General features: G+C 42.8%; 1 protein-coding gene across 1 annotated transcript in view; it reads left to right on the top strand.

The window, feature by feature from the left end:
* Window positions 1-23,971, top strand: part of ABCA4 (ATP binding cassette subfamily A member 4) — a 123,124-nt gene that overhangs the window by 19,420 nt on the left and 79,733 nt on the right. The window contains exons 6-11 of the mRNA XM_023528133.1: window positions 2,056-2,253; window positions 15,837-15,926; window positions 18,240-18,480; window positions 19,496-19,635; window positions 20,190-20,306; window positions 20,965-21,162. Of these exons, the coding sequence (XP_023383901.1) occupies window positions 2,056-2,253; window positions 15,837-15,926; window positions 18,240-18,480; window positions 19,496-19,635; window positions 20,190-20,306; window positions 20,965-21,162 (984 nt within the window). The remainder of the gene's footprint in view (window positions 1-2,055; window positions 2,254-15,836; window positions 15,927-18,239; window positions 18,481-19,495; window positions 19,636-20,189; window positions 20,307-20,964; window positions 21,163-23,971) is intronic.

Below are 23,971 nucleotides of genomic sequence, written 5' to 3'. Positions count from 1 at the left end.
AAGCTCAGCTCAAATGTCACCTCCTCTGTTAAATCATTTCTAAATCCTCCTTTCTTTGTCCTAACCCCTCCTTCTGCCCTGCTAGACAGAGCTAACAGGTAATGGTTAAGCATGAGCTGTAGGTTCAAATCTCAGCAAGGCCACACAGTTAACTGTGTGACCTCCAGCAAGTTAATTCACCACTCTGTGCCCCTGTTTCCATTTGTAAAGTGGAGATTTGAAAAAATGCCTACCATATATGGTTGTCGTGGGAGTTAAAAGAATTAATCTATGTAAAATACTTGGAAAAGTGCCTGGCACACAGTAAACGCTCAATAAATGCTAGCTATTCTTATCCCCACTCTTCTATGCTCTGGTTTCACTATGCTCAATCTGGAATTTACTGTTACTTATTTACCTGTGTTTCCAGCTAGCCAGGGAGCTCCCTGGAAAGCAGAAAACTCACTTTATTCTCTCTGTATCCCCAACAACTACCCTAGTCCCTGCAGAGTGGGAACTCAGTGAGTGAGCACTGAATGAATGAATGACTGACTGAGTGAAGGAATGAGCTGGGGCCCTTTGTGGTGTCCCAGCTTTCTCAATAGCCTGTTGTGTAACCTTCTCAAGTCACCTAACCCCTTCCCCGTCACTTTTCTCCCCTGACATATTAGAGGTTTGGACAAAATTAGCTCATTAGTTCCCTTAACCTCAAAATGCTTCAGACTCTGGAATTAGGGAGGGGTAGGATTTTGCTTGGCGATAAGAAGTAAAATGTGGGAAAAACAGGAAGGCTCTGTGGAATATGCACCTAGTGATGGTTCCCTGAGATTGATGGCGTCCACACCAACCCAGCGTGGGCCGTGACCAGTGCCTCGTTTAAGAACCAGGCTTCCATCTGTGGCCCAGACAGTCTCCATGCAGCGGGTAGCAGAGCCTGGGCCTACTATGCTTTCCAGCCTAGAGGGCTATGTGATTGGAAGCCATGGGGAGATTTCAGAAGCCAGGGAAGCTCATGAACCTGTTCACGGTACTCAGGGTCTTGCCCTCTGCTTGGCCTTCAGAACTCTAAGAGGTCAGTTACTGTGCTAGCTGATCAAGGATACTTGGCCAGTGTTGAGACCCCCTTAACCTCTGGAGGCCATTGTAGGGATTATGGTTAAAGAGTCACTGTCCATGAACTCCACAGGAACTGTAGGATGTGGGGTATCCAAGGGTTAGGGTCATCCGATAAAATACAGAATGCCTAGTTTAATTTGAATTTCAAATAAATTTTTAACATATGTATGTCTCATTTGGACTATTTGGGACATACTTATACTAAAAATTGTTCATTGTTTATCTGAAATTCAATTTTAACTGGACGTCCAGTGTTTTTACTTGCTAAATCTGGTGAGAAAGGAGGGGGCCGATTATTCTCCATCACTCCAAATGCATTCTAGCCACACCCCCACGTCAGCTTCAGGGAGTAGGTACTGATATCACCTTAGCATTGTGTACTAAGAAGGGAATCTCTCAAATTTTAAATGGCTCTCTAATAAAATGAAGCTTGAGAGTGTATTAGTTTTCTGTTGCTGCTATACTATAACAAATTACCGTAAACTTGATGGCTTAAAAGAACAAAAATTTATTATCTTCTGGTTCTAGAGGTCAGAAGTCTGAAAATCAAGGTGTTGACAAGGCTATGTTCCTTACTGGGGGGCGAGGTTTAGAGGGAAATCCATTTTCCAGTTTTCAGAGACCCTCCACATCCTTTGGCTTCCTTTTATTTACAAGGCCAGCTGTGGCTAGTTATATCTTCCTCATGTCACATTACTCTTGACATTGTTTCTTCTGCCTCCCTCTTCCACAAACTGAAAGACCCTTGAGATTACATTGGGCCCACCCGGATAATCCAAAATAATGTCCTTATTTTAAAGTCAGCTGATTAGCAACCTTAATTTCATCTGTAATCTTAAGCCCCCTTGCCATGCAACGTAATGCATTTACAGGGACTGTGGGTGAAGATGTGGACATCTTTGGGGGATCAGTATCCTCCTGTGACAGGCAGGCTTCCAGTGTCGCTTCTCCTTCTTGCAGTTTGCTCATGGAGTCCCAGACCTGGTGCTGAAGGACATCGCCTGCAGTGAGGCCCTCCTGGAGCGCTTCATAATCTTCAGCCAGAGACGTGGAGCACAGACAGTACGTGATGCCATGTGCTCCCTCTCCCAGGGCACCTTACAGTGGGTGGAAGACACTCTGTATGCCAACGTGGACTTCTTCAAGCTCTTCCGTGTGGTAAGCGAGGAACTGAACTGCTTGCCCCTTGGAAGGTAATTCCTGAGACAGCAGGACCTGGTTCCAGGCCATCAGGGACCTGTGAATTGAGAGTTGGGGAGATCGTAAGCTTGGTGTTCAAGACAATTCTTGAGAAAGCTCCAGGCTCCAAAGGCCCAAGGAATCTTGACTGATAGCATCTTTAAAGGAAAAAGAGGCCTGGTTTGACTCTCTGCCCCACCATATTTTAGCTAGTTGGTCATGGGCAAGATATGGCCCCTGGCTCCATCACTCACCTATAAAACAAATATAGCACCTTATGGAGTGGTAGGAAAAGATACATGAAAAAATATATGCAAAGCGTTTAATAAATAAGAGCTTCACTCTCTCTCCTCTGGGTCTGCTCTAGACCGCAAAGTTTGTTGTTTCTGGGTAGAAAAAAAAATAACAAAGAAAATTTCATAGTCTCAAAAATTTGGATCTAGTTCAACCCTGTGTTGCATCCCAGACATACTTTTTGGAGACCTGAAATCTCTTTTGCTAGAGGATAAGATGAGAGGGAATTATGTAAAAGAGGGGCAGAGCAGCTATTCTCATACCTCAGAGTATATGAAAATCATCGGAGAAGCTGGTAAAATGTATAAATTCCAAATTTCCACCCCCAGAGACTAATTCAGGTGATTCTGATGTAGGTCATGGTAGGGCATGCTTTAAGAAACACTCAAAATTAGAATCCTTCAGAGAAAGTGACATATATAATGCTTCTAGCATTAAATTGTGTTTTTTTTCTTGTGCCTACATTTTAGTTTCTAGAACTGAGTTATGGGGAATGTCAGTCACTGAGAGCTTGGTTGAGAAATTTGTGTTTTGCCTTTTTATACTCTCTCTCAAGTCCCAGAAAACCTTCTCTCAGCTCATTTTAAAAAGCAAGCCGAAGGCTTTTTTAAGTGAAACAAAAAAAAAAACCAAGACCTCTCAGTTTCTGGAAGAGTTCACACTTTGTCTCTTTCAAAGTTTGACTTTCTCTTAATGTTACTCTACGATGTTCCCGGCTCATCGGTATGGGGCTCCACAGTGGTAAGAGGGATTGGCACCTACAGAAGCCACCACCACTGAGAACCCAGGACCACAGAAAAGGTCTCTCGGCTCCCCATGCTGCAGGGAGAATAAAAAGCCATGTGGTTCAAACTTCTCTGTCCAAAGTTTTTAAAAAAATGATTTTAGACACAGTCCTTGGTTTGTTTTCAGAATCAGACAGAAGGATGAGTAAGATGATAAAGACCTCCTATCATATACAGCTGGGAGAACAGTGCTTGTGTTTGCAGAGCTGTTGGAGGTTCCCTGGGCACCTGGGGTTGTGCGATCCTCTGGTCGCTGGAGAAGGAGCAGAGTCTTGTGTCATTTTTTGAAGGACCCTGGCTGCTAGTATAGGGTAAATGCACTTGTGGGGCATGACCAGCAATTCTGGGGTGACAGTTCTAGAAATATCAGGATAAAGGGGGACCTAGGTAAACTGTTCATTAGGGGCTGAACCCAAACTCAGGCCTCCGGCTTCACAATATTTATCAGAAAAGATGGACCAGAAAGGTCCATCTTTCTGGTCCATCTTTTCTGATAAATATTCTGCTCCGGCAAGTACTAGAGTTAAGAAACCAGAGGAGAACTTTAACCAGTCACCCTCACTGACCTGAGATAGGTTCTGCACGCCCACTCACCATCCCTGTACACATGTCCACACACTTAAACTTTAACTGGATGCCCGCAAGGCTCCAGGCATGTGCTGAGGCCAAGGCGCCAGGCATGCCCCTCCCGCCCTCGCTGAACTCTCAGTTAGCCCAGACCAGCAAATAGACCATGTCCCAGCAGCGCAGCTTAGAAATGCCAACACCGACAACATTGGGGCCCCAGATCAATGATTTCCAGCGGGGATGCACATTGAATTACCTGAGGGGCTTTTAAGGACTGTGAATGCCCGGCTCCCACCCACCGTGATTCTGACTCAGTTGGCCTTTAGTATTTTTCAGAGCTTCCCAATATCATTTCAATGTCCAGCCAGGGCTGAGAATTACTGACCTAGAACACAGGAGTTTGATTTACAGTCCTAATCAACCTCTGTAGAGCAAGCATAATAATACTACTACCCCCAAGTGTCTCTAAGGCTTCGAAGCACTTTCATTTGATCCCCCATAAGACCAGGGTGCTGTGGAGACACATCATCTCTTCCATTCTCTTTATGAAGTTGGCGAGTGGCCCCAGAGACTGGCTAGAATGAAACTAGTTGGAGAAGGGCCTGGAGGACACCCCCTACCCGCCATCTTCTTGCTCTTGCTCATCCCTACGGGGAAAGGCCGGACCAAGACAGGACACATGGGACCCTAGCAAAGAGGACAAACACCTTGATTGGTGCTCTTCAAATGTGCTTTTCCATTCGACAAATGGACGAAGTAGCTAAACATCAAAAAAAAAAAAAAATTACTAATAAGGAAACCTAAAATAAATTACAGCATTAAGGCAGGATTTTTGCTTTTATTGCTCCCTTTATTGCTCCTATCAGTGTTTTTAGAACAACCTTGAGGCAGCACAGAAAGGCTCAGGGCAGAGCCCAGTCCTCCCCCCAACTCTGAGAGGGGCGTCGGGGAGGCAGGGGCTGCTTCGAGGCCAGGGGCGGGGCCTCCCTGGGATAAGACTGTTATTGCAGCTGGTTGGCAGGCAGCCACGCAGAGCGCCAGTGCAGGGAATGCTGGGCCTTCTGTTCCGCCGGGCTGTTTCTCATAGCACGTAGGCCAGTGTATAAATAAGGTTTTAGTAAATGCCAAGTCAGTGCTCATTAACAAAGAAAGAGGGACCAATCCCAGTAAACTACTGTGACGCTACCTACCCCTGTTGTGTAAGGAGCTGTGTGTGTGTGTGTGTGTGTGTGTGTGTGTAGCCAATGAGAGCTCAACTTCCAGCCCCAGGAATTGGGGAGCTGAGAGAATCGGAGAGAGGTTTTGGGGGTTAGCATCAACTGGGACCAGCTGTGTTTTTCCTCGGCCCCTTGGAGTCAGAGTAAGTGTTGTCATTTTCAGATAATCCAAATGCAAGACCATGGCCTTACTCCACCCCACCCATCCCCATAAGGACACTCAAGCACACGAGCACGCACACACATGAATGCGCACACACGCATATCGAATGTCCAGTGACCTAGGTGGGCTGGGAAAGAAATATGCAGCCAGGTGGCTGGATTTCTTCCAGAGGGATTTAGCCCCTCCAGGTTTCACCTCAGTTGAGAGCTGAAAAAGGCTTGTCTTCACCTGTGGTCTTACCACCCCAAGCTTGTAACCCAGGAACTGAGACCTGGGCCCATAGTGCCAGGACTGCCAACGCTGCCTAAAACGTTTCACACCTCATAAAAAATGATGTGTCGGTTTTGGATGAGGGGTTGGGATGTTTCCCATCTGATTTGCCTGGAGGTAAGCTTGCCCCTTTTCCTCCTTCTCCTCCTTCTAGATCCTTCCTGTTTTCTCTCGACTCTGGTGCACAGCTTTGAAATCTTGCTGAGAAGCAAATCTGTCCCTTCTGTTCTGATGTTTATTTGTGGAAGTTCAGCGGGGAACTGAGGCGGGTGCCAAGACCTGCCACACTGCTGGGAAATCTGATTTTCCCTCCCTTCCCTCCTCTCGATGGTTGTTGATAGAGGAAATCTGGCTTCCCCGGCATTTTGGCCCATGGTTTTCCCCTTTGCAGCTGCTTCCAGGGCGGCATGATTCAGCTTTCTTTCCTTCCCCTCAACTATTACTCTGTCACGGTTTTTAATTTTCTGACTTCATTTTGCCCGTGTCTCTTTGACTACGGAGTGGCTGAACACTGCGTTCTGGGGAAGAAAGGACCCAGTCTTGGGGGTCCTGACTCCATGCTCCTTTCAATGACCTGCTTTGTTCTTGGCTCTGCGTCCTAAATTCCTGAATCATGGGGAATAAATGTGGGTGGACTCCACGCTGCCCAGGGTGAGCTGGCTGTGGTTTCTGCTCTCTGTGATGGTTGAAGTTTATTAAGTACCAACTCTGTGTTTCAATTTTCGAATGATACTGCTGTGTCAAAATTCTCTGGAAAAGCCCGCATCTCCAGGATTTTACGCTGACGTCCCATTGATGACTTAACTTTATGGTTTCCTCTCCCTTACGATTTCTAAATCTTTGGTCTGTCAACTTTCTCCCACTTCGTGTCATGCATGTTTTTGGGAGGGAGGAAGAGAAAGGAGTGATGCCCAGTGCCAGCAGCATGTGGGGGGGTGGGGGTGATTAGAGATGGGGGCAGGGAGGGGAGGGCCATTAGACAAAAACAAAGTCAGAAAATAATATTTTTTAAAAAAAAATTATTAAGCCACAGCAAGCATATTTGATTTACAGCATTAGTATTTGTTTCTGCCTACTGCTACAAAACTGTGTCTATTACAATCAAAATCTCCCCTGGGTCAACAGATTTCAATAAAGAAATAAAAAGGCAATAGGAGGAAGGAATATTAATGTACATTAGCTATGGGCTTGATTGTCTTGGGCCTGCCTTGACTTCTTTTAGGCTCCGGGCATACAGTAGGTCAGAGCTTATTTTTGTGACAGATCATATGTTGTTTTTATGAATTTAAAAAGAAACAAGTACTGAGAGGTCAAAACTGAAGTCACTTAGGTCACTAGCAGGCCCATGTGAAGGCTGCTCTTAGGATAATGGGTCCTGGAGTCCTGGCCTTTATTCAGTAGATATAGTTTGAGCATCAGCTTATTAGGTAGGTATCAGGTTCTCTCCACGGTAAATGGGTTTTAAGAAAGATTTTAACCTCTTATATTTCTTATCTCTATATAAGAGTAGTTCTTAACCTTTTTATGAGTTAGGACTACCTTTGAGAATCTGACAACAGCTCTAAACCTTTTCCCTAGAGAAATATAAGTTCACAGGTGTGTCTCATGGAACCTATGAAGGCAGATGCCAAGTTAAGAGCTTTTCCATTAAAATTTCTTTCCTGCCTACCATTAATACATGTTCTTTTCTGAAGTGTCTCAGTATAGACACAAATTCTTCCTTAACTCTCCTTATGAAGTCATCAGTTTTTCCCCTGAGCGTGGGACCCAATGGTAAGAGGACCAAAGAGTGGGCAGCCTGCTGCAGCACACGAAGATCCCTTGGTGGCCAGGAGACTGGTCCTGGCTCTGGGTTGGCCCTTAACTTCCTAACTTGCTGTCATTTAAAAGGATCTCAGCCTCCCTATCTGTAAGATCAAGATAACAAGACCTACGTTACATATCTTATGGGATGGTAGTGACATTCACATTAGAGAAGAGATGGAAAAGCACTTTGAAACAAAAAGCATTTTTGTTCTTGCCAAAGCAAGAATACAGCCACTTTGCAGAGAGCCCCACTGTCCCCCCATTATTGTTCCACTCTCAGAAATGTCCTCCTCGAACACTTAGGTGGGACATTCTTCTTCAGACTCCTCAGACTAGCAAGAAGTTTTTGTCTCATGGAGTGACCTTTTGACTGCTCCTAAATTCCAAACTCAGTTTTGTTTTCATCAAACACAAATACTGGGACTGAAGTCACAATAGAGAGAAAAAGGTCTAGTTTCTGTTGAGCCAAAGAAAGTCCCATAACTTGTCTGTTCACATACCCTAGAGCCCACCCTGTCATTAGACTCTCTGTCTCTTCCAGTCCTGGAAGACAGCATGTCTCTGTGACCTCTCCTTTTAGAGACAGTTTGGCATTTCCCCCTCACCTCTGAGTGATTTAGTCTCAATTCTCCACTCATGACGCATTTCCTGGTACTCAGGGTGTCCCCTCTGGTTGCCCCCTCACCACTGAAGCCGGCTTCCTCTCTTTTCATCTGATGCTTAACAACTGTCTGGTTGCAACAAACATGCTTTAAATCCACAGTCTCCCAGTAGCCTAGCAACAATTTCTCTCCCGGATAAATCTGGATTTCCTGTAGCAGTAGCCTAGGACTCAGCACAGTGGGTCACACTGTCTGTTTGCCAGTTCATCTGCTTTTTACCTCTTTCTGGGTGCTTTCAAGATAGCAGCATGTCCTTCACTCTAGAACCTTCCACCAGCTCCCAGAGGCCATGTCATCCCTGTAAAGAGACTTTTAACGTAAGGCTACCTAGTTACCCTTATGTTAAGTAAATCCTCAACTTAGAAATCAATACTGTTTTCCAGGCCTTCTTTGAATCGGAGAAAGTAAAACAAAGAATTCAACTCAAAAAAACATCTTTTTGTGTGCTGGCAGCATAGCATCTGTTTAATTAATCCAATAAATCCAAAGCATCAGTAAATACTACCCGAACAAGATTTTTTTTTTTTCAGTAGCTAATATGTTTTATTCTGCCTTCAGAAAAAAAATATATTACACAGTCCCAAAGGATAGCATGTTTCTTGCCCCCTGAGAACCCAAACAGACCTCGAGTAATCAGAATCTTCTTGGCTACTGGCTAGGGCCCTGTTTTCATCTCTTAGGTATAGGATCAAGGCCCAGGGATGCCCTCAAACCAAGCATGACTAATAGGAGATAAGAGAGATGTGCCCTCTCCATAGACCCATTTGTATATTCAGCCTAACCGGACCTTGAACTTGTGCTGAACAGTTGTGACGTGGAAGTGTTACTTGTTATTTGGGAAATTAAGAGAACTTGTTTGGCATAGGAAGCAGTGGTGTGTATGTGTGTGTGGCGGGAGGAGAGGAGGAGAACCGGAGAGAGAGAGAGAGAGACTTGCCATTTGGTCTATGACCTTTTTTTCCAGAAATATTTTCAAATTTCCATTCACATAAACTTAACATTCTCTTCTGGTTCTTTTGGCAAGAATAATACATGAGAATTTGAATAGATAATGGTGTAGGGAACTGAGGGGAGTTTGGGGGAAGTTATTTTATAATTAATGGCAACATCATTCAGATAACTGGTGACCAGATTTATATGGAGGGCTGCCTAGGGCGGCCGGGCAATGTTGTAAGATGTAAGTGGTATCTAAAACAAAGGTGTAAGTACAAGACTCTCATTATTTATCATCTTCACTGGAAAGAGCTAGGAAAAAAATCACAGCTATAACATTAGGCACACAGCTAGAGCTCAGTAAATGTTTGAATAATAAATATTATTAAATTAATAACAAGATTGAAAAAGAAAGTGTTAACCAGATGCAAAAATGCATCTCAAGCTATTGTTCCTCTGGTTCCCTCTCCCCCAGATTCCTGGTCTTATTCTTATCTGGCCATCTCTCTAGTCACTCTCTCTTGCTGACTCTCCTCACATTTCTCCCTCCACCTGGAATTACTGCCTTCCCCTTCCATGTACAAATATTGCTCTCATCCTCATTATTGTTAACTGATATTCTTTCAAATATCAGCTCAAGTGTCACCTTCCCTGTCCCCCGGTGGAACTGACTGCTCTCTTCCTGTAAGTCACCATCATACCTGTAAGACATACCTCGTGAGGCCCCAAACCTTAATAGACTCTGTCTCTTTTCTACTAGATTATAGTTAATTTATTCATTAATTAATACAACACATTTATTGAGCATCTACTGTGTACCATGCCCTGAGGATATAAAAACAAAAATAAAGCCTATTTCTATGTCTAGTGGATTTACAGTGTGGTAGAGAGATAGATGCATTAAAAATAATAACAAACCAATGTAAAAGTGATAAATGAATGCACTGAGAACTCTAGGAGCAGCTAGGAGGAACACCTGACCCAAGGGGAAGGAAGATAGGAAAAGCATGGTATTAAGGGAAAGAAGACCTTTTGGAGAAAAATTAAGTGGCTTCAGATTAGTTGACTCTGGCTACTAGGGGTAGGGTGAGGATGGGGTAAAATGGGGTTGGTTGGCATTTTATCTATTAGGCCCTAAAGTGATGGGCATAGTAGCTAAGAGCTGAAAGATTTGCAGAGGCCTACAAAAATGTGTGAGACTGGAAAATAAAAGAAATTATGGCTATGAAATACAAAGAAAAACTTTAGATTTGAAATTAATAAACATTAAATTGAATGTTTAAGAAAGGTAATATTATTAAACATCATTGTTAAATTTAGTATTTATAAAATTTGAAATTCAAAAACCAGTTCAGGTTTTCTCACTTTATAAACAGTCCAAGTATTTGCAATAATTGCAGGGAAATCATACCAGATCATTCATTAAATGAATTACTCAAGGCCAAATAATCTCAAGAGGAAATTAAGGGTCTTAAAAAATGTACATATAGCTATCTATTTATATTGGTAGATATTGATAAATATAGATATGGATAGAGAACAGATGCTTTTCAATGTGTTGAATTAATGCGGGATGGAGTTTTAAAACCAGTATGCCTAGAGCCCATGGAGGTAAAGAAGAGGGAATGAACAAAAGATGTTCTCTTGGGCAAAACACAGCCACAGAGAGTGTCCAGCCCACAATAAAGTGAGAAAAACAGACAACAAATTCACAAAGAAGGGGAAGTAATTAAAAGTGACAGGAGCTGATGACTGATTGATTGATGTCCAATCTCTTTGGATGCATCAATGCGGCAGTTCCTTATTTTCTATGCCTCTGGGCTCCTAGCCCCTTATTAGTTACCTCCTCATCATCTAGGACCTGGTTGTTTTTTCTCCACACAGCTTTTTTAGACTCTAGTCCTTGGTTCCAGCTTCCTCCTGAAGCAGTCTTTTAGATATTCCTTGGCTACTTTCTCTGTAATCAGAGGGCTCATCCTGCTGCACTCTGAGACCCAGCACCAGTTCCTAGATTTTTAGGCTGGGGATATTGACAATGACTGAAATAGGAAAAGATCAGTGATGACTCTCAGGCTTCTAGTTTTGGTCACTGGGCAGAAAGTGGTGCCACCAACTGAAAGAGGCATATGGAAGCAGAAGCTGGTTGAGGGAAGATGATGTGATCAATTTAGGATAAGTCGAATCTGGACAAATGTCCAGCATACAGTTGGATGTATAAGTCTGGAGCTCGAGGGAGAGGTCTGGGTTGGAGATGCATACGAAGAAGTCATCAACAACAAGATAGCAGATTAAACGATAAAGGAAATGAAAGTACCCAGGGAGAGCATGCAGAGGAAGAGGAGTAGGGTACGAAGGGCCTTGAGAACCTCAGCATTGAAGGAGAAAGTGGAGGCAGAGGAGCTCGTGAGAAAGGCGGAGAAGGAGTGGAGCAAACCAGGTGAGAATAGTTCCACAGCCATCAAGGGAGGCAAAGGACATGATCAAAAGTGTCAAGAAAAATAAGAACCCAAAGTATTAATTATACTTAAAAACTAGGAAGAAGTTGGGGATTCTAGTTAAAGCTTCTTAGTAGCATGGTGAAGGTAGAAGACATGGAGATGAAGTAAAGTTCCTAAAGTTCTTTCTTTCATATGTGAGCATCTTGAGCACATATACACGATAATAATGATGGGAAGCCTGAAAATACTTCAGTGAGATTCTTGAAGGTAAACTTCATTAAGGAAGGGCTTTACTTTGCTCGTTGCTGTACCCCCAGCAGCTGGCACAGAGCAGACACTCAACATATATTTGTCAAATGTGTAACTATGTCATTTAGAAACTGCAATTGGATGTAACAGAATGCTGAAAAATAGCGGGTTTCATTTTCCTCCCAAAGCAGAGTCCTGTTGTGGGTCATTCCACAAATTTTCTCAAGAACCCAAATTTTCTCCTTTTCTATCATGCATCTCTAGCATGTGCTTGTCATCTGGTGATCTCCAGATTTCTGCCTTACCTCCCCCAGCACATCAGTGTTCCAGACGAGGGGAAGGGAAAGAGCAGAAGACATTTTTTTAAAAGACCTTTCTCAAATGCCCCACCCTATGACTTCTCCTGATATCTTATTGGTCAAAATTATATCATGTGAACACTCCATATAGGGAGGCTGGGAAATGTAGTTTTTTTTAGCCAGCTATTATCACCTTTAGCAAAGTTGGGTAGACAAACAGCAAGCTCTGCCACAGTGAGAGTCAAGCCACAACAGAAGCGTAAGAGAAAGAGTCAAGAGCCTATGTGCAGCGATTGTTTTCAAACAGAAGAGACGCTGTAGCTTCTGAGGGTGGGTGTGATATAGCTCAGTTTGTGGGCAAGGGATGGGAATGTGAGGTTGACTGTGACCACCGATGTCAATTTTCTTGATGATGACAAAGATCTGTTCATTTTTGTATCTTTCATGTCTAGCACATAAATTCAGTGCTAGTCGATGTTTATGGAATGTTTTTGATTTATCAGGATGCTTTTAAACAACAGGATGATGAAAATGTAGGTTTGGGGTGTGCTTGTCTCATATTCTTGGAGGGAACCCTCAGTCTTTAGAGAAAGCAAAAACCTCACTTAGGACGGGGTGTTCTACAAGCCCTGCCATATAAGCTAGTGTGATTGGACTAAAAACTGTGGCCAAAATGCTGAGGTCTGTGGAACTGTCAACCAGAGAAGATGTAAAAATAAAGTTTAAAGGTTGGTGCTTCTGGAGAGACACATAATTAATTGTTAGTCGTGATTACCCTTGGAGAGAAGATGCAGATTACAGGGAGACTTTACTTTGTATGTACTTCGTGTAAGTAAGGAGTTATTATTTTTATCTCTTAAAAAGTCTGTTATATGATTCAGAACTACCTAGACAATAATTGTGAATTTTCAGGAAGTTATTAATTTATCACTCCTTTATTGCATCCACTTCTAACAGGACTTCAATGTAGGGGAATTTGACTTCAAGATGAAAAGACCAAAATTTATTTGCTCTTTTATTAAAAGGTAACTTAAAAGTAGACTTATCTTGCAGAGCCTTTCTAACTGGACATAGATGAGTCATAGCCTCTAAGGCAAACTTCATTCCATTGCCCAGTGTTATGATTCACAAACGTTTCCTGAGTGACTATAAAAAATACAATGGATAAAAAGTTTGAGTTATACAAAGATAAAAAGACCCCCTGCCTGTGATGGTTCGTTTTGTGTCAACCTAACTGGATAATGGAGTGCCTAGATATTTAGTCAAATGTTAACCTGGGTGTTTCTGTGAGGGTGCTTTTGGCTGAAATTAACATGTAAATGAATAGACTGAGCAAAACAGATTGCCCTCCCTAATGTGAGAGGGCCTGATTCAATCACTTGAAGGCCTGAACAGAAAAAAAGGACTGACCCTCCCCCAAGTAAGAGAAAATTCTTCCTGCCTGATGGCCTTCAAACTGGAATAGTGGCTTTTTTTCTGCCTTCAGAATCAAACTGAAACATTAGCTATTCCTGGGTCTCCGGCCTGCCTCCTCACCCTTCAGATCTTGAGATTTGGCAGCCTCCGTAATTGCATAAGCCAATTCGCCAATTCTTCATAATAACACTCTCTCTCTCTCTCTCTCTCTGTATATATATACACACACACACACACACACATATAATATATGGACATATATTATATACAGTAAGTCCTTAACATCGTCTATAGGTTCTGCGACTTTAAGCAAAACAACATATAACAAAACCAGTTTTATCATAGGCTCAATGATATGAACAAGAGTTAAATTCCTATTACATCTTTTCAATATTATAACAAAACAATGTTGAACAAAATGTTATTGCTGTATATAATATATAAATATACATAAACCATATATAATATATAAAAAATATACATCCTATTGGAGTTGTTTCTTTGGAAAACCCAAATATACTGCCCTAAATAAACATATCATTTCATGAAGTATCATGTATATAGTTGATATGCTTGTTGCTATAAGTCATTCATTTATTCATCAAATTATATATATACATATATATGTACGTATATATGTGTGTGTGTATATATATATGTGTGTGTATATGTGTGTGTGTGTGTGTGTGTGTATAATCTCAGACATGGTTCCTGTCTACATGGAGCATAGCATCTAATAAGAGAAACAGATGATGAGTAAACAATAGCATAATTACCAGTGGTGAAGATTACAAAGAAGGAAAGAAACAGCGTGCCCTAAAAGAATAGACCAGAACAAGGGTGAGCCAAGGAGCATAGAGAAGAGAGTATTGTCTAAATCCACCATGGGGACAACTGGCTTTCACATAAATAGTTATGTTAGGAATGAGACTTGAAGGATGAGAAATTTGTCAGGCAGAGAACGGCAGGGGGAATGGTGTGCAGAGGTAGGAGGCATGAGAAGGAGACTGACATATTGGGGAATGTAGAAAGAAGCCCAGGCTATTGGAGGAAAAGCAAGAGAGAAGGCTAGAGAGGCTTGCTTCCTCCTTTCCTACCTACTCTTCTCAGCCCCACCCTCCTATGGGAAAAAAAAGAAATCAGGAATTAAAGTGCTTTGCCCAGAATACACTGAAGATATTTCCAAGGAGTTTGAAATAAGTTGTGGAAAGACCAATGCCCAGGCCAAGTGTTAAGGTTAAAGAGAGAAGATACAACTCAGTGGTATTGTTTCATTGGTGGCTTTGCTGGTTCTTCCTGTGGAAAATTCTTCTCCCATCTACGGTGTAGCTCTCATGCATAACAAAGATGATCATCTTACAGTTAGAAAACACACCTGAAATGCTACATTTATTCTTCAGTTTCAGGGTCAGAGAGAATGCGAGGACCCCTGCACCTACATTATGAAAAGGAGGAGCAGGACTCATATCTAGAAACGGGAGGCAAGGCTGGTTAAATCCTAACTCTACCTGCTTCTCTGCTTTGCCACAGCTGGATCCATCCACCCAACATTCAGGAGAACTGCACTGGCAAACAAAAACTGAGGTTGTGGTTTGCGGTCCACAATTACTTGAATGAGAGTTACATGCTGCGCTCGTTAAAATGCATTTTCCCCTCCAGGTTTACTCAAAATGCACACTTGAGTTTGAAAACCAATGTTTAGTCCTGAAAGACACAGGATCAGTGATTCGATCATTTTGAAACTATGAAAAATGAAGTCATTCATTCAAGACTTGAACTTGGTTTCCGGAAAACAAGATGTCCACAATAGGCCCTGGATCTCAGAGCCAGCAAGTGGACTTCCACCTTCCCCACCACTGTGGAAAATGCATAAACAGTTCTGTGTTGTCCCATGGGCCAGGAGTCCCCAGAAAACTGCTGCCTACTGGACAATCTGCAAGGGAATTTCTCTCTAAAGCAGCCAGCAGCAGCTTTAAAAGAAAGATGATGTAACTGGTTGAATCTCTTACAAAAGAAAGTAGTGTTGAGCAGAGGAAGGAACACAACCTGCATTAAAGGATACAAAGAGAGCAAAGATGTGAACAATGATGAGGAAGCCTGAGAATATATACAAAGCCAGAGGTGAACAGATGGGCACCACCGCAGGCAGCCTTCCTTTACACTCTGTTTTCCTTCCTCCAGGAGTCTTGTTTGGTGTCACTAAACCAGTAATCAGAATCACTGTGGCGTATTTAATGTCACCATGAAACTATTTGTGACTGACTAGCTCAGCAGGGTGACTCGGAATAAGAGCCTTTGATTTTCTCAATCAGATAAAAGAAGTTTGTTTCTGAAAGCAATCTTGCAGAAAAGGTCCTGTTATCAGGAAGAAGGGAGATGTTTTTCAAGCATACTGGAGATCAGATATGTGTGTGTATAACTTCATCTATTTTTTTTTTAAATATTTTTTCCTATCAATTACAGCTTCCTACACTCCTAGACAGCAGTTCCCAAGGTATCAATCTGCGATCCTGGGGGAAAATATTATCTGATCTGTCACCAAGAATTCAAGAGGTAAGCGGCCTGATGACAGTTAATTATAATTTCATTTTATCTTTCTACTATTTTACCAAATTTATTATGTTAAACAATTTAATTGTACCTCAAACCTGTTCATGGAGAAAGACATTTAATCTTTCTATCTATCAATTTCAAAGCACCTGTTGATTTCCTAAAGTATCTGTGTTCCCGAGTCAGAGGCACAAAGTAGGGAACCAACCTTCTGATTTCACGTGTAGGAAGAAATGCCACCTTGTCTCGTGTGGCACGGATTGTCACCAGACTGACGACTGAATCTAAGTCTTTCTAGTACAGATGGAATATATTATTATATTTTGCTCTTAAAATTCATGAAAATCTATAACACAATAGTAGTAGCACAATTTATTGAGTGTTTACAGCGCTAAGTATCATACATATACAGATTCATTTCATCACAAAAAAAAACGGTTCTTTTGTGTTGTTTTGTGAAAGATGTTCATGTTTTAATTAACATCCAGTTGCACAAGACTTTGCCTATATAGAAATTGATTTTCCACTCAATAGATGAGAGGTGTTGGGAACATAATGATGAATAGACAGATATGGTCACTGCCCTTGTGAAACATACAGTCCAGTGAGGTAAAGAGATATAAACAATTACCTTCAAGTGTGATGAGTATTATAAAGGAAGGCAAAAGGTGAAAATAATTTTCCCAAACATTTTCCCCCTTCAGTATTGTCAGCTGACTTGGGCTTAGCCAGCCTGGAAAACTGCATGGTTGGGATTTGCTTTCATAAAACTAAGCTCAACCTAAGCAGAGTGTGAGCAGGAAAAGTTAGGGCAGAATGCTATGCAGGGAAGGTTAGAGAAGCACCCATTGTACTGATGGCCACCTGCTGCAGTGGGAGTCTCTGTTTACCATTCTTCATAAGCATTTAAAAAATTCATGTCAGTATAATAGGTTTGAAGTTTGATTTCCAAAGCATAATTCTGTGTGGGAGTTCCAGAAGGTTTCTTGCCTGCCTAGATAGTAAGTCTGAGCACTTATGAGCCAGGTTGAAGCAGATGGCCTAGTTTATATTAACTGATACTAGACCATTTGACCCTGGAACAGCCCCTTCATCTCTGAGTGCTTTGATTTAATGAGCAACATAATAATAATCCCTTACAAGACTGTCATAAGACTTACTGTAGTTGAAGCAATTTGAGAGTTCGACTTTATTACTGAAGCCTAGACTGTGATTATAGGCATGACTCACTCTGTAGATTCTACACAGCGCTCGATAGTTTCAGAGAGCAAGTGTTGGCATGCGGACAAAGAGAGGGGATGACAGGTAAACATCACTTATTGCAGTAAAGGAACTCTTTTAGTCTCACCTGACTGAATCCTAATGGTTTTTTAAATTCTAAAGTGCCTTCAAAAATGAGTAATACAGTATGTTGGGGGAATAAAAGCAGCATTGTTTTTATTTATATTTTCCCCTAAAGCAAAGCCAGATGGCATTATGGGAGGTGAGACCCTGGCAACTCTGGCAGCCCTCAACTTTAGTTCTCACCATTACAGATCTACCTTCAAAGGATGAGGCCAGTGAGTACCATGAGTGCCCATATGCAGAAGAGATCACCAACCTCTTCTTAGTTGGGTGTGGAATTTTAAAAGTGTTTTTCCAAAACAACAAAGTGTTTTTCCAAGTATGGAGACTTCATCTGTTCTATATTTGCTTGGATCTTAAAACACACACACACACACATACACACACACACACACACACACACACACACAAAGAGAGAAACCACAAACCACAACACATTAAAGGAAAATGGAAGAGTTTATATATGGTAAAATTAAGCTAATAAGAAGATAATTTTCCAAATATAAGAAACTAAATTCTAAACTATTTGGCCAACGAAATTTGCTGTGACCTTACCTTTCTAGGACAGAGGCATTCCTATATCATTTTATTTTTCAATTTTTTCCAGTGTCCTCATCTTGGTGGAATAACAGAACTCAAGAACAGAGAAATATTCACTACATTTTCCCAAAGCCATATTCCCAAAGAATTTAAGTAAAAGGGACTAGAAGAGAGAAGTGATATTAAAATGCTTTGGGGTTTACTCTTTTACATTCTTTAAGGCTCGTCCTAGTTTCCTCTTTGGCCCTGAGTGGATGGCAGTGGGTTTTATTTCACAGCTGACTTAAAGATTGCTGAGAATATGGATGTATTCTTTTAAATGTGGAAGTCGAACACATATGTGGACATCTCCCCATACTTTGGAGCTTTGGCTTCACAGTGGATTACGACTCTGACTGCCTAAAGTAACCCAAAGCCTTTGCCTTGCCCTAGTTCATCCATCGACCGAGTGTTCAAGACTTGCTGTGGGTGACCAGGCCCCTCATGCAGACTGGCGGTCCAGACACCTTCACACAGCTGGCAGGCATCCTGTCTGATCTCTTATGCGGCTACCCAGAAGGAGGAGGCTCTCGGGTGTTCTCCTTCAACTGGTATGAAGACAATAACTATAAGGCCTTCCTGGGGATTGACTCCATGAGGAAAGATCCTGTCTATTCTTATGACAAAAGAACAAGTAAGTTTCCTGAGTCCTGTATATAAATCGGGCTCTGATGTCAGTTAAGCTGATGGTTTAACACTTTCAGGTGAAACCAGTTCCGGGGTTGACACTCCCTTGGTCCTGTTGAGGGGCCTTGGGCAGAGTCTTCTCCTCTCAGAGGATCTATTTCCCCCTCATAGAAAGGGAATGGTTGCATAAAGAGTTCTGGATGTGAGCCATGGAACGAACCGAGACATACTTGGAAAGGGAACATAGAGGACATTTCCCACTGATCTGATTGAACTGGGGTTACGTTATAGAGGAAGAAAAGGAAGATAAATGAGGAGGCAGCCTGGAGTTGCAAGCCAAGCTTAGGTCAGAAGGGCCCTGGCAAGTAAACATGGCTGTGGGATGTTTTTACAAACACAATGCACTGAAAGTCTGTGTGTAGTACTGAATTACATTCCAAGTGCAAGTCTCTGGCTAGTTTTCTTTCTCACCTTTCACTATTTTTTGTGGGGGAGGGGGCTCCTGTGGGGTAGAGGAGAGTGGGGTGGGGAAGAAATACAGCTGGGTGGCCCTCTAGTTAAACATTAAAGAGGCAGCAAGGCACGCACCAAAAGTCGTTGGGCCCGGAGATGGCCACATACAACCGAAGTTAAGCAGCTAATTGAAGAGAAATCATTGAAACTAAAGCTGAGATTCCAAGGAGAGGCCTCATATGGTCTCTCAGTCCCTTTCATCTCAGAACGCCCTCTGTTCCTTGCTATAATCACAAGCAGGCTTCTCAGCCTCCCTCTTCTAAGGCGGAATAAACCACAGGGCAAGCCCCATCCTTTGTTTCTCTGATGAGGCCCTTATTGAGATGAACTGTGGCATTTTGTTACTAATGATGAGCTTGTTATTGGTGGAGTGTGGCCTATTAATTTAGGTGATTTGTCAAATCCTCCAGCATAGAGTTGAATAAGAGATGTGATTTGAACACACTAATGACCATGTTTAGTTCGAGCAACAGGAGTTTCAATAAAATCTGTCCCTTCTTTTCTGGCAGCGACCTTTTGTAATGCATTGATCCAGAGCCTGGAGTCCAACCCTCTAACCAAAATAGCATGGAGGGCAGCAAAGCCTCTGTTAATGGGAAAAATCCTCTTTACTCCGGATTCCCCAGCAGCACGCAGTATACTGAAAAATGTAAGGTCTGAGCTGGTCTTGCCCCTTCTACCTTGGGCCACCCAGGAGGGGGGCGGGGGAGGAAGGGAGGAAGGGAGAAAGGGAGAGAGGGAGAGAGGGAGAGAGAGAGCGAGAGAGCTAGCTGCCTGGGTCCTCTCCTTTCCACAGAGGCTATGATGAGGTTCTTTCCCGGCCCCTGAATTATATCCCTAATGGAAGGGTGCACATTCTCTGAATCTTACCTACCTGAAATAGACAAATAGGGAGAAAGGAAGGAATAGCATTTGCTCATAGAGAGTCCAAATCTAGCTTTAATGGGGTTCTGAGACAATAGCATCGTCGATATTACATGTACCTCTGAGATACTATGTAATCAGATTCTGTCAACTGGGGAGGCTGGGAAATAGCAGATTGTTCTGGAAAATATCAGTAGACTAAGAAAACTAAGATGTGTCCTTGAAAAGGCTTTCTACACACTAAGAGTTTGTGACATGAGTAGGAAAGACACAACGAAAGGTTCTCTCTCACTTTTGTTCTCTCCGTTCTTTTCTCTGTCTATCACTGTCTGGTTTTAGGCCAACTCAACTTTTGAAGAGCTGGAGCGTGTTAGGAAGTTGGTCAAAGCCTGGGAAGAAGTGGGGCCCCAGATCTGGTACTTCTTTGACAAGAGCACACAGATGACCACGATCCGAGTACGGATGGTGGGGAGAGGGGAGGAGGAGGGCCGAGGAAGTTCCTTTTCCCAGCAAAAGGTTAATCGCTACTGGAGTTAGATCAAAATATAATAAGCAAGGCCCAAAGGCACTAGTTCTAGAAGCTGTCGCCAAGTGGAGTCACTGACTTTGGGTGGGAAATACATTTCTTGAATTCTGGGGGTACTGTAAAAACTGCCACAAGACCGGTGGCTTATTAAAGTTTCTTGCTTTTATCGATTCACTTGAAGAACTCCGATTCAAAGGGGCATTTCCCTAAGGACCCAGCTCTGTAACCGCAAAGATGCTTGAGTGTGTCTCTCTGCACTCATTTCCAGCTGTGCAAAGCCAGTAGACAAGAGTCCTAAAGATGGGATAATTAAAAGAGAACAAAAAGATCAATAAGAAAAAGCTTTCTGTATACCATTTTTCCTGCCCCTACCCCCAACATACATGTCTTCCCTTCGTTATAGAGACCTGTATATTTGGAGGAAATGGGATGTAAATAGGTATGTCTTATGATAGAAGAAAAAGCACTGGCTTTGTAGGGAGCCTTAGAGTCTCTACCCTTAGTCGTTAAAAATTGCGACGGCCCAAGAACGGGGCCAAAGATTCTGTGGAATACCTAAATGCTGCGACTGTGTTGCTTCTTCCCAAGGACACCCTGGCAAACCCAATAGTAAAAGGCTTTTTGAATAAGCAGTTTGGTGAAGAAGGTATTACTGCCGAAGCTGCGCTGAACTTCCTGTATAAGGGTCCTCGAGAGAGCCAAGCTGACGACATGGCCAACTTCGACTGGAGAGACATATTTAACTTCACTGATCGTGCCCTACGCCTGGCTAATCGATTCCTAGAGGTAAGGGGCAGCAAGCCACTTGAGGGCCACACCCTTGAAGACAGCTCTGTGAGTGGGGCCAGAGATTTCTTAGCAAGTCAAGTGGTCTTGGGTTTCAGCTCTTATTTTCTGCGATGAAGAAACAAGAATTTCCACAGCTCCCACAACAGAGATGGATCCTGTCCTCTGACAGTTTATCCACACCTAAAGCCGTTCCCTCTGTACATCTGCTGCCTCCTAACAGCTCCCTGACTCCTCCTTCCTTGCAGACCTGAAGAGTCTGTGTCTGCCCTCAACCCTTTCCTGTCTACCATTGCTTCAGTAGCCATCATTAGCCAGTTTCCACCAAACCTTGAGTCTGAGGTCCCACTGCCTGCTAGACTTTCCCACTCTCAGATTTTACAGGCACATTAGACTCAATAGACCCCAGAACAACTTGTGTTCTCCCTTCCCATAAAACTTATCTTCCTCTGGCATTTCCTATCCTGATTACTGTCCTCAGCATTTTTCCAAATTCTCAAGCTAGAGATTTCAGGGTCACCCTTAATTGTCTTTCTTCTTCCCCTTCCACACAACAGCTATAATTTATACTTTGTGCCAAGCACTGGGCTAAGTGACTTTATATATATAAATTAATTTTAGGTTGTAATAAAAAATTTCTAAAAAGCATTTTTTTGGGCAATAGGAGAAGCAGCCTGGGAAACACAGATCAGGTAGCTATCTTAATTGTGCTCCACAGAGGAAAAGGGGAGGCTTCCTTTTATAGAGAAAGTTCCTGCCTGCATTCCCAAATAGATCCTTTTTATGTAAATGAGGTATCCAAATTTGTACTGATTGGCCCAAATCTCTCAGTCCTGATTGTTTGGCATGATGTGTCCTGCTTGGCTGTTATGGAGCAGTTCTGATTGGATGGGGCAGGTCTTAGTCCATTGGCTGAAAGAAGAAACCAGGAACTCTTTGTAATAGTTGAGTGCTGGGCATAGCTGAGGGTTCAGTCCAAGGTTCTTCCTGGCGTGCTCTGTAGAGCACGTAAGAAGCCCCTGTCAGCAAATAGTCACTTGGCGCAGCAGATCAATTCCTTTTCAGGGTTTACATCAAACAGATCTTTCTTCTTGGGTTCCCACATACATTAGCTGATTTATTCCTCACGACAGCTCTTTGAAGTGTGCACTATTATTATTCCCATTTTACAGATGCAGAAGCTGAGGTTTAAAGAAATTAAATAAGATCCAATCCCGGAGCGTTAGACAGGATCAAGATCTGGGTGTGCCTGAATTCAGAGCCTGCCTTCTGACTCCGCTACTGCCTCTGTCCTGTCCAGTCACTGAGGATAATTCTGTACCCTATTCAAAGCCCAAGGTTTTTCCTACACCACCAAGCAATTCTCCAACACCAGCTAGGTATCCTACAATTCAACTCAGTCAGAACTGAGAATTGCTTGTATCACATCCCACAGGTTAAGGACTCAGTCCCATAACACCAATCGCTAATCCAGGTTGTCCAACTGGCTACAGATCAGTGTTTCCATGACCCCCTTAATGGGTTTGATTAATTTGTTAAAGCAGCTAAAGAGACTCAGATAAACAATTTAATTACTACATTACCAGTTTACTATGAAAGGGTATAACTCAGGAACAGCCAAATGGAAGAGATACATACATACGACAAGATATGGAGAAAGAATGCAGTTTCCAAGCCCTTTCTGAAGCCACCGTCCCCACATCTCCATGTGTTCACCAACCCGAAAGCTCCCAGAACCACATAATTTTGGGATTTATAGAGGTTCATTACAGAGGCATGATTGATTAAATAACTGGGCTTTGGTGATTGAACTGAATCTCCAAACCTCTCCCCTCCCAGGAGGGTGGTGTAGGGGAGGGGAGGGGGGGACTGAAATTTCCAACCCTCTAATTACCTGGTTCTCCTGGCAACCAGCCCCCATTTTAGGGGACTTTCCAAAAGTCACAATTAACATAACAAAGACACCTTCCTGGTGCTCATCACACAGGAAGTTCTAAGGATTTTATGAGCTTTGTGCCAGAAACAGGGATGAAAGCCAAATATTATTTCTTATTATAAAGCACAGTATCACACTGAGTTTTGTCTACTCTATCTCCCAAATATCTCTCAGCTCTACCTCTTGCTTTCCAGGCTCTCTGAAGCCCAGAGGCCTTGCCTTGTCTTTTGTCCTCCAGCCTCTTCTAACTGCTTTCTCTTAGATTCCAGGGTCCAGTCCTTGTTGGCTCAGGCATTTCTCCACACTGACACCAAAGCTACATTCCAAACACGCATCTGCCGGCATCACTTTCACACTTATAATCTTAGCGACTCGGTCTGCAAGGAATACAAGTTCTTCCAAACCTACCCAGCCCACCTTCCCAGCCACTGCTCACTCACACATCTGGGCTCTACTCTGTCCCTTTCACCACCCTCAGGCATACCTTGACCTCTCTTGATTCCCCACTTAACAAAAAAGAGAATTTATTGGTTGACATAACTTAGAAGTTCAGAGGATCTAGGAACTGAATACTACCATGAGACCCTCCATCTCAACCTTGGCGCTTGCCTCCACCCTCTTCCATCACGACCAGGCCCTCTTCATTTGGTGATGTGTCGGCAACTCACAGCCCTCTGTGGTCATCTTTGTACCAACAATTCCTCAGGAAGTGGGAGTGGCTTTCCCAGTGCATAAGCATGACTCCTAGACAGTTCTCTGATTGACCTGTCTGTCTATTCTACCTGTCCCAAAGTCACTCAGGGGATTGGGTCCTGTGGATGGCAGTCTGGGTCATATACCCACCACAAGGAAAGGAAAACAGAGTTAGTGTCA

Source organism: Pteropus vampyrus, unplaced genomic scaffold (genome assembly GCF_000151845.1).
Source record: "Pteropus vampyrus isolate Shadow unplaced genomic scaffold, Pvam_2.0 Scaffold22, whole genome shotgun sequence".
In the NCBI taxonomy this organism is placed as follows: Eukaryota; Metazoa; Chordata; class Mammalia; order Chiroptera; family Pteropodidae; genus Pteropus; species Pteropus vampyrus.
This window is presented reverse-complemented; position numbering and strand designations above follow the sequence as displayed.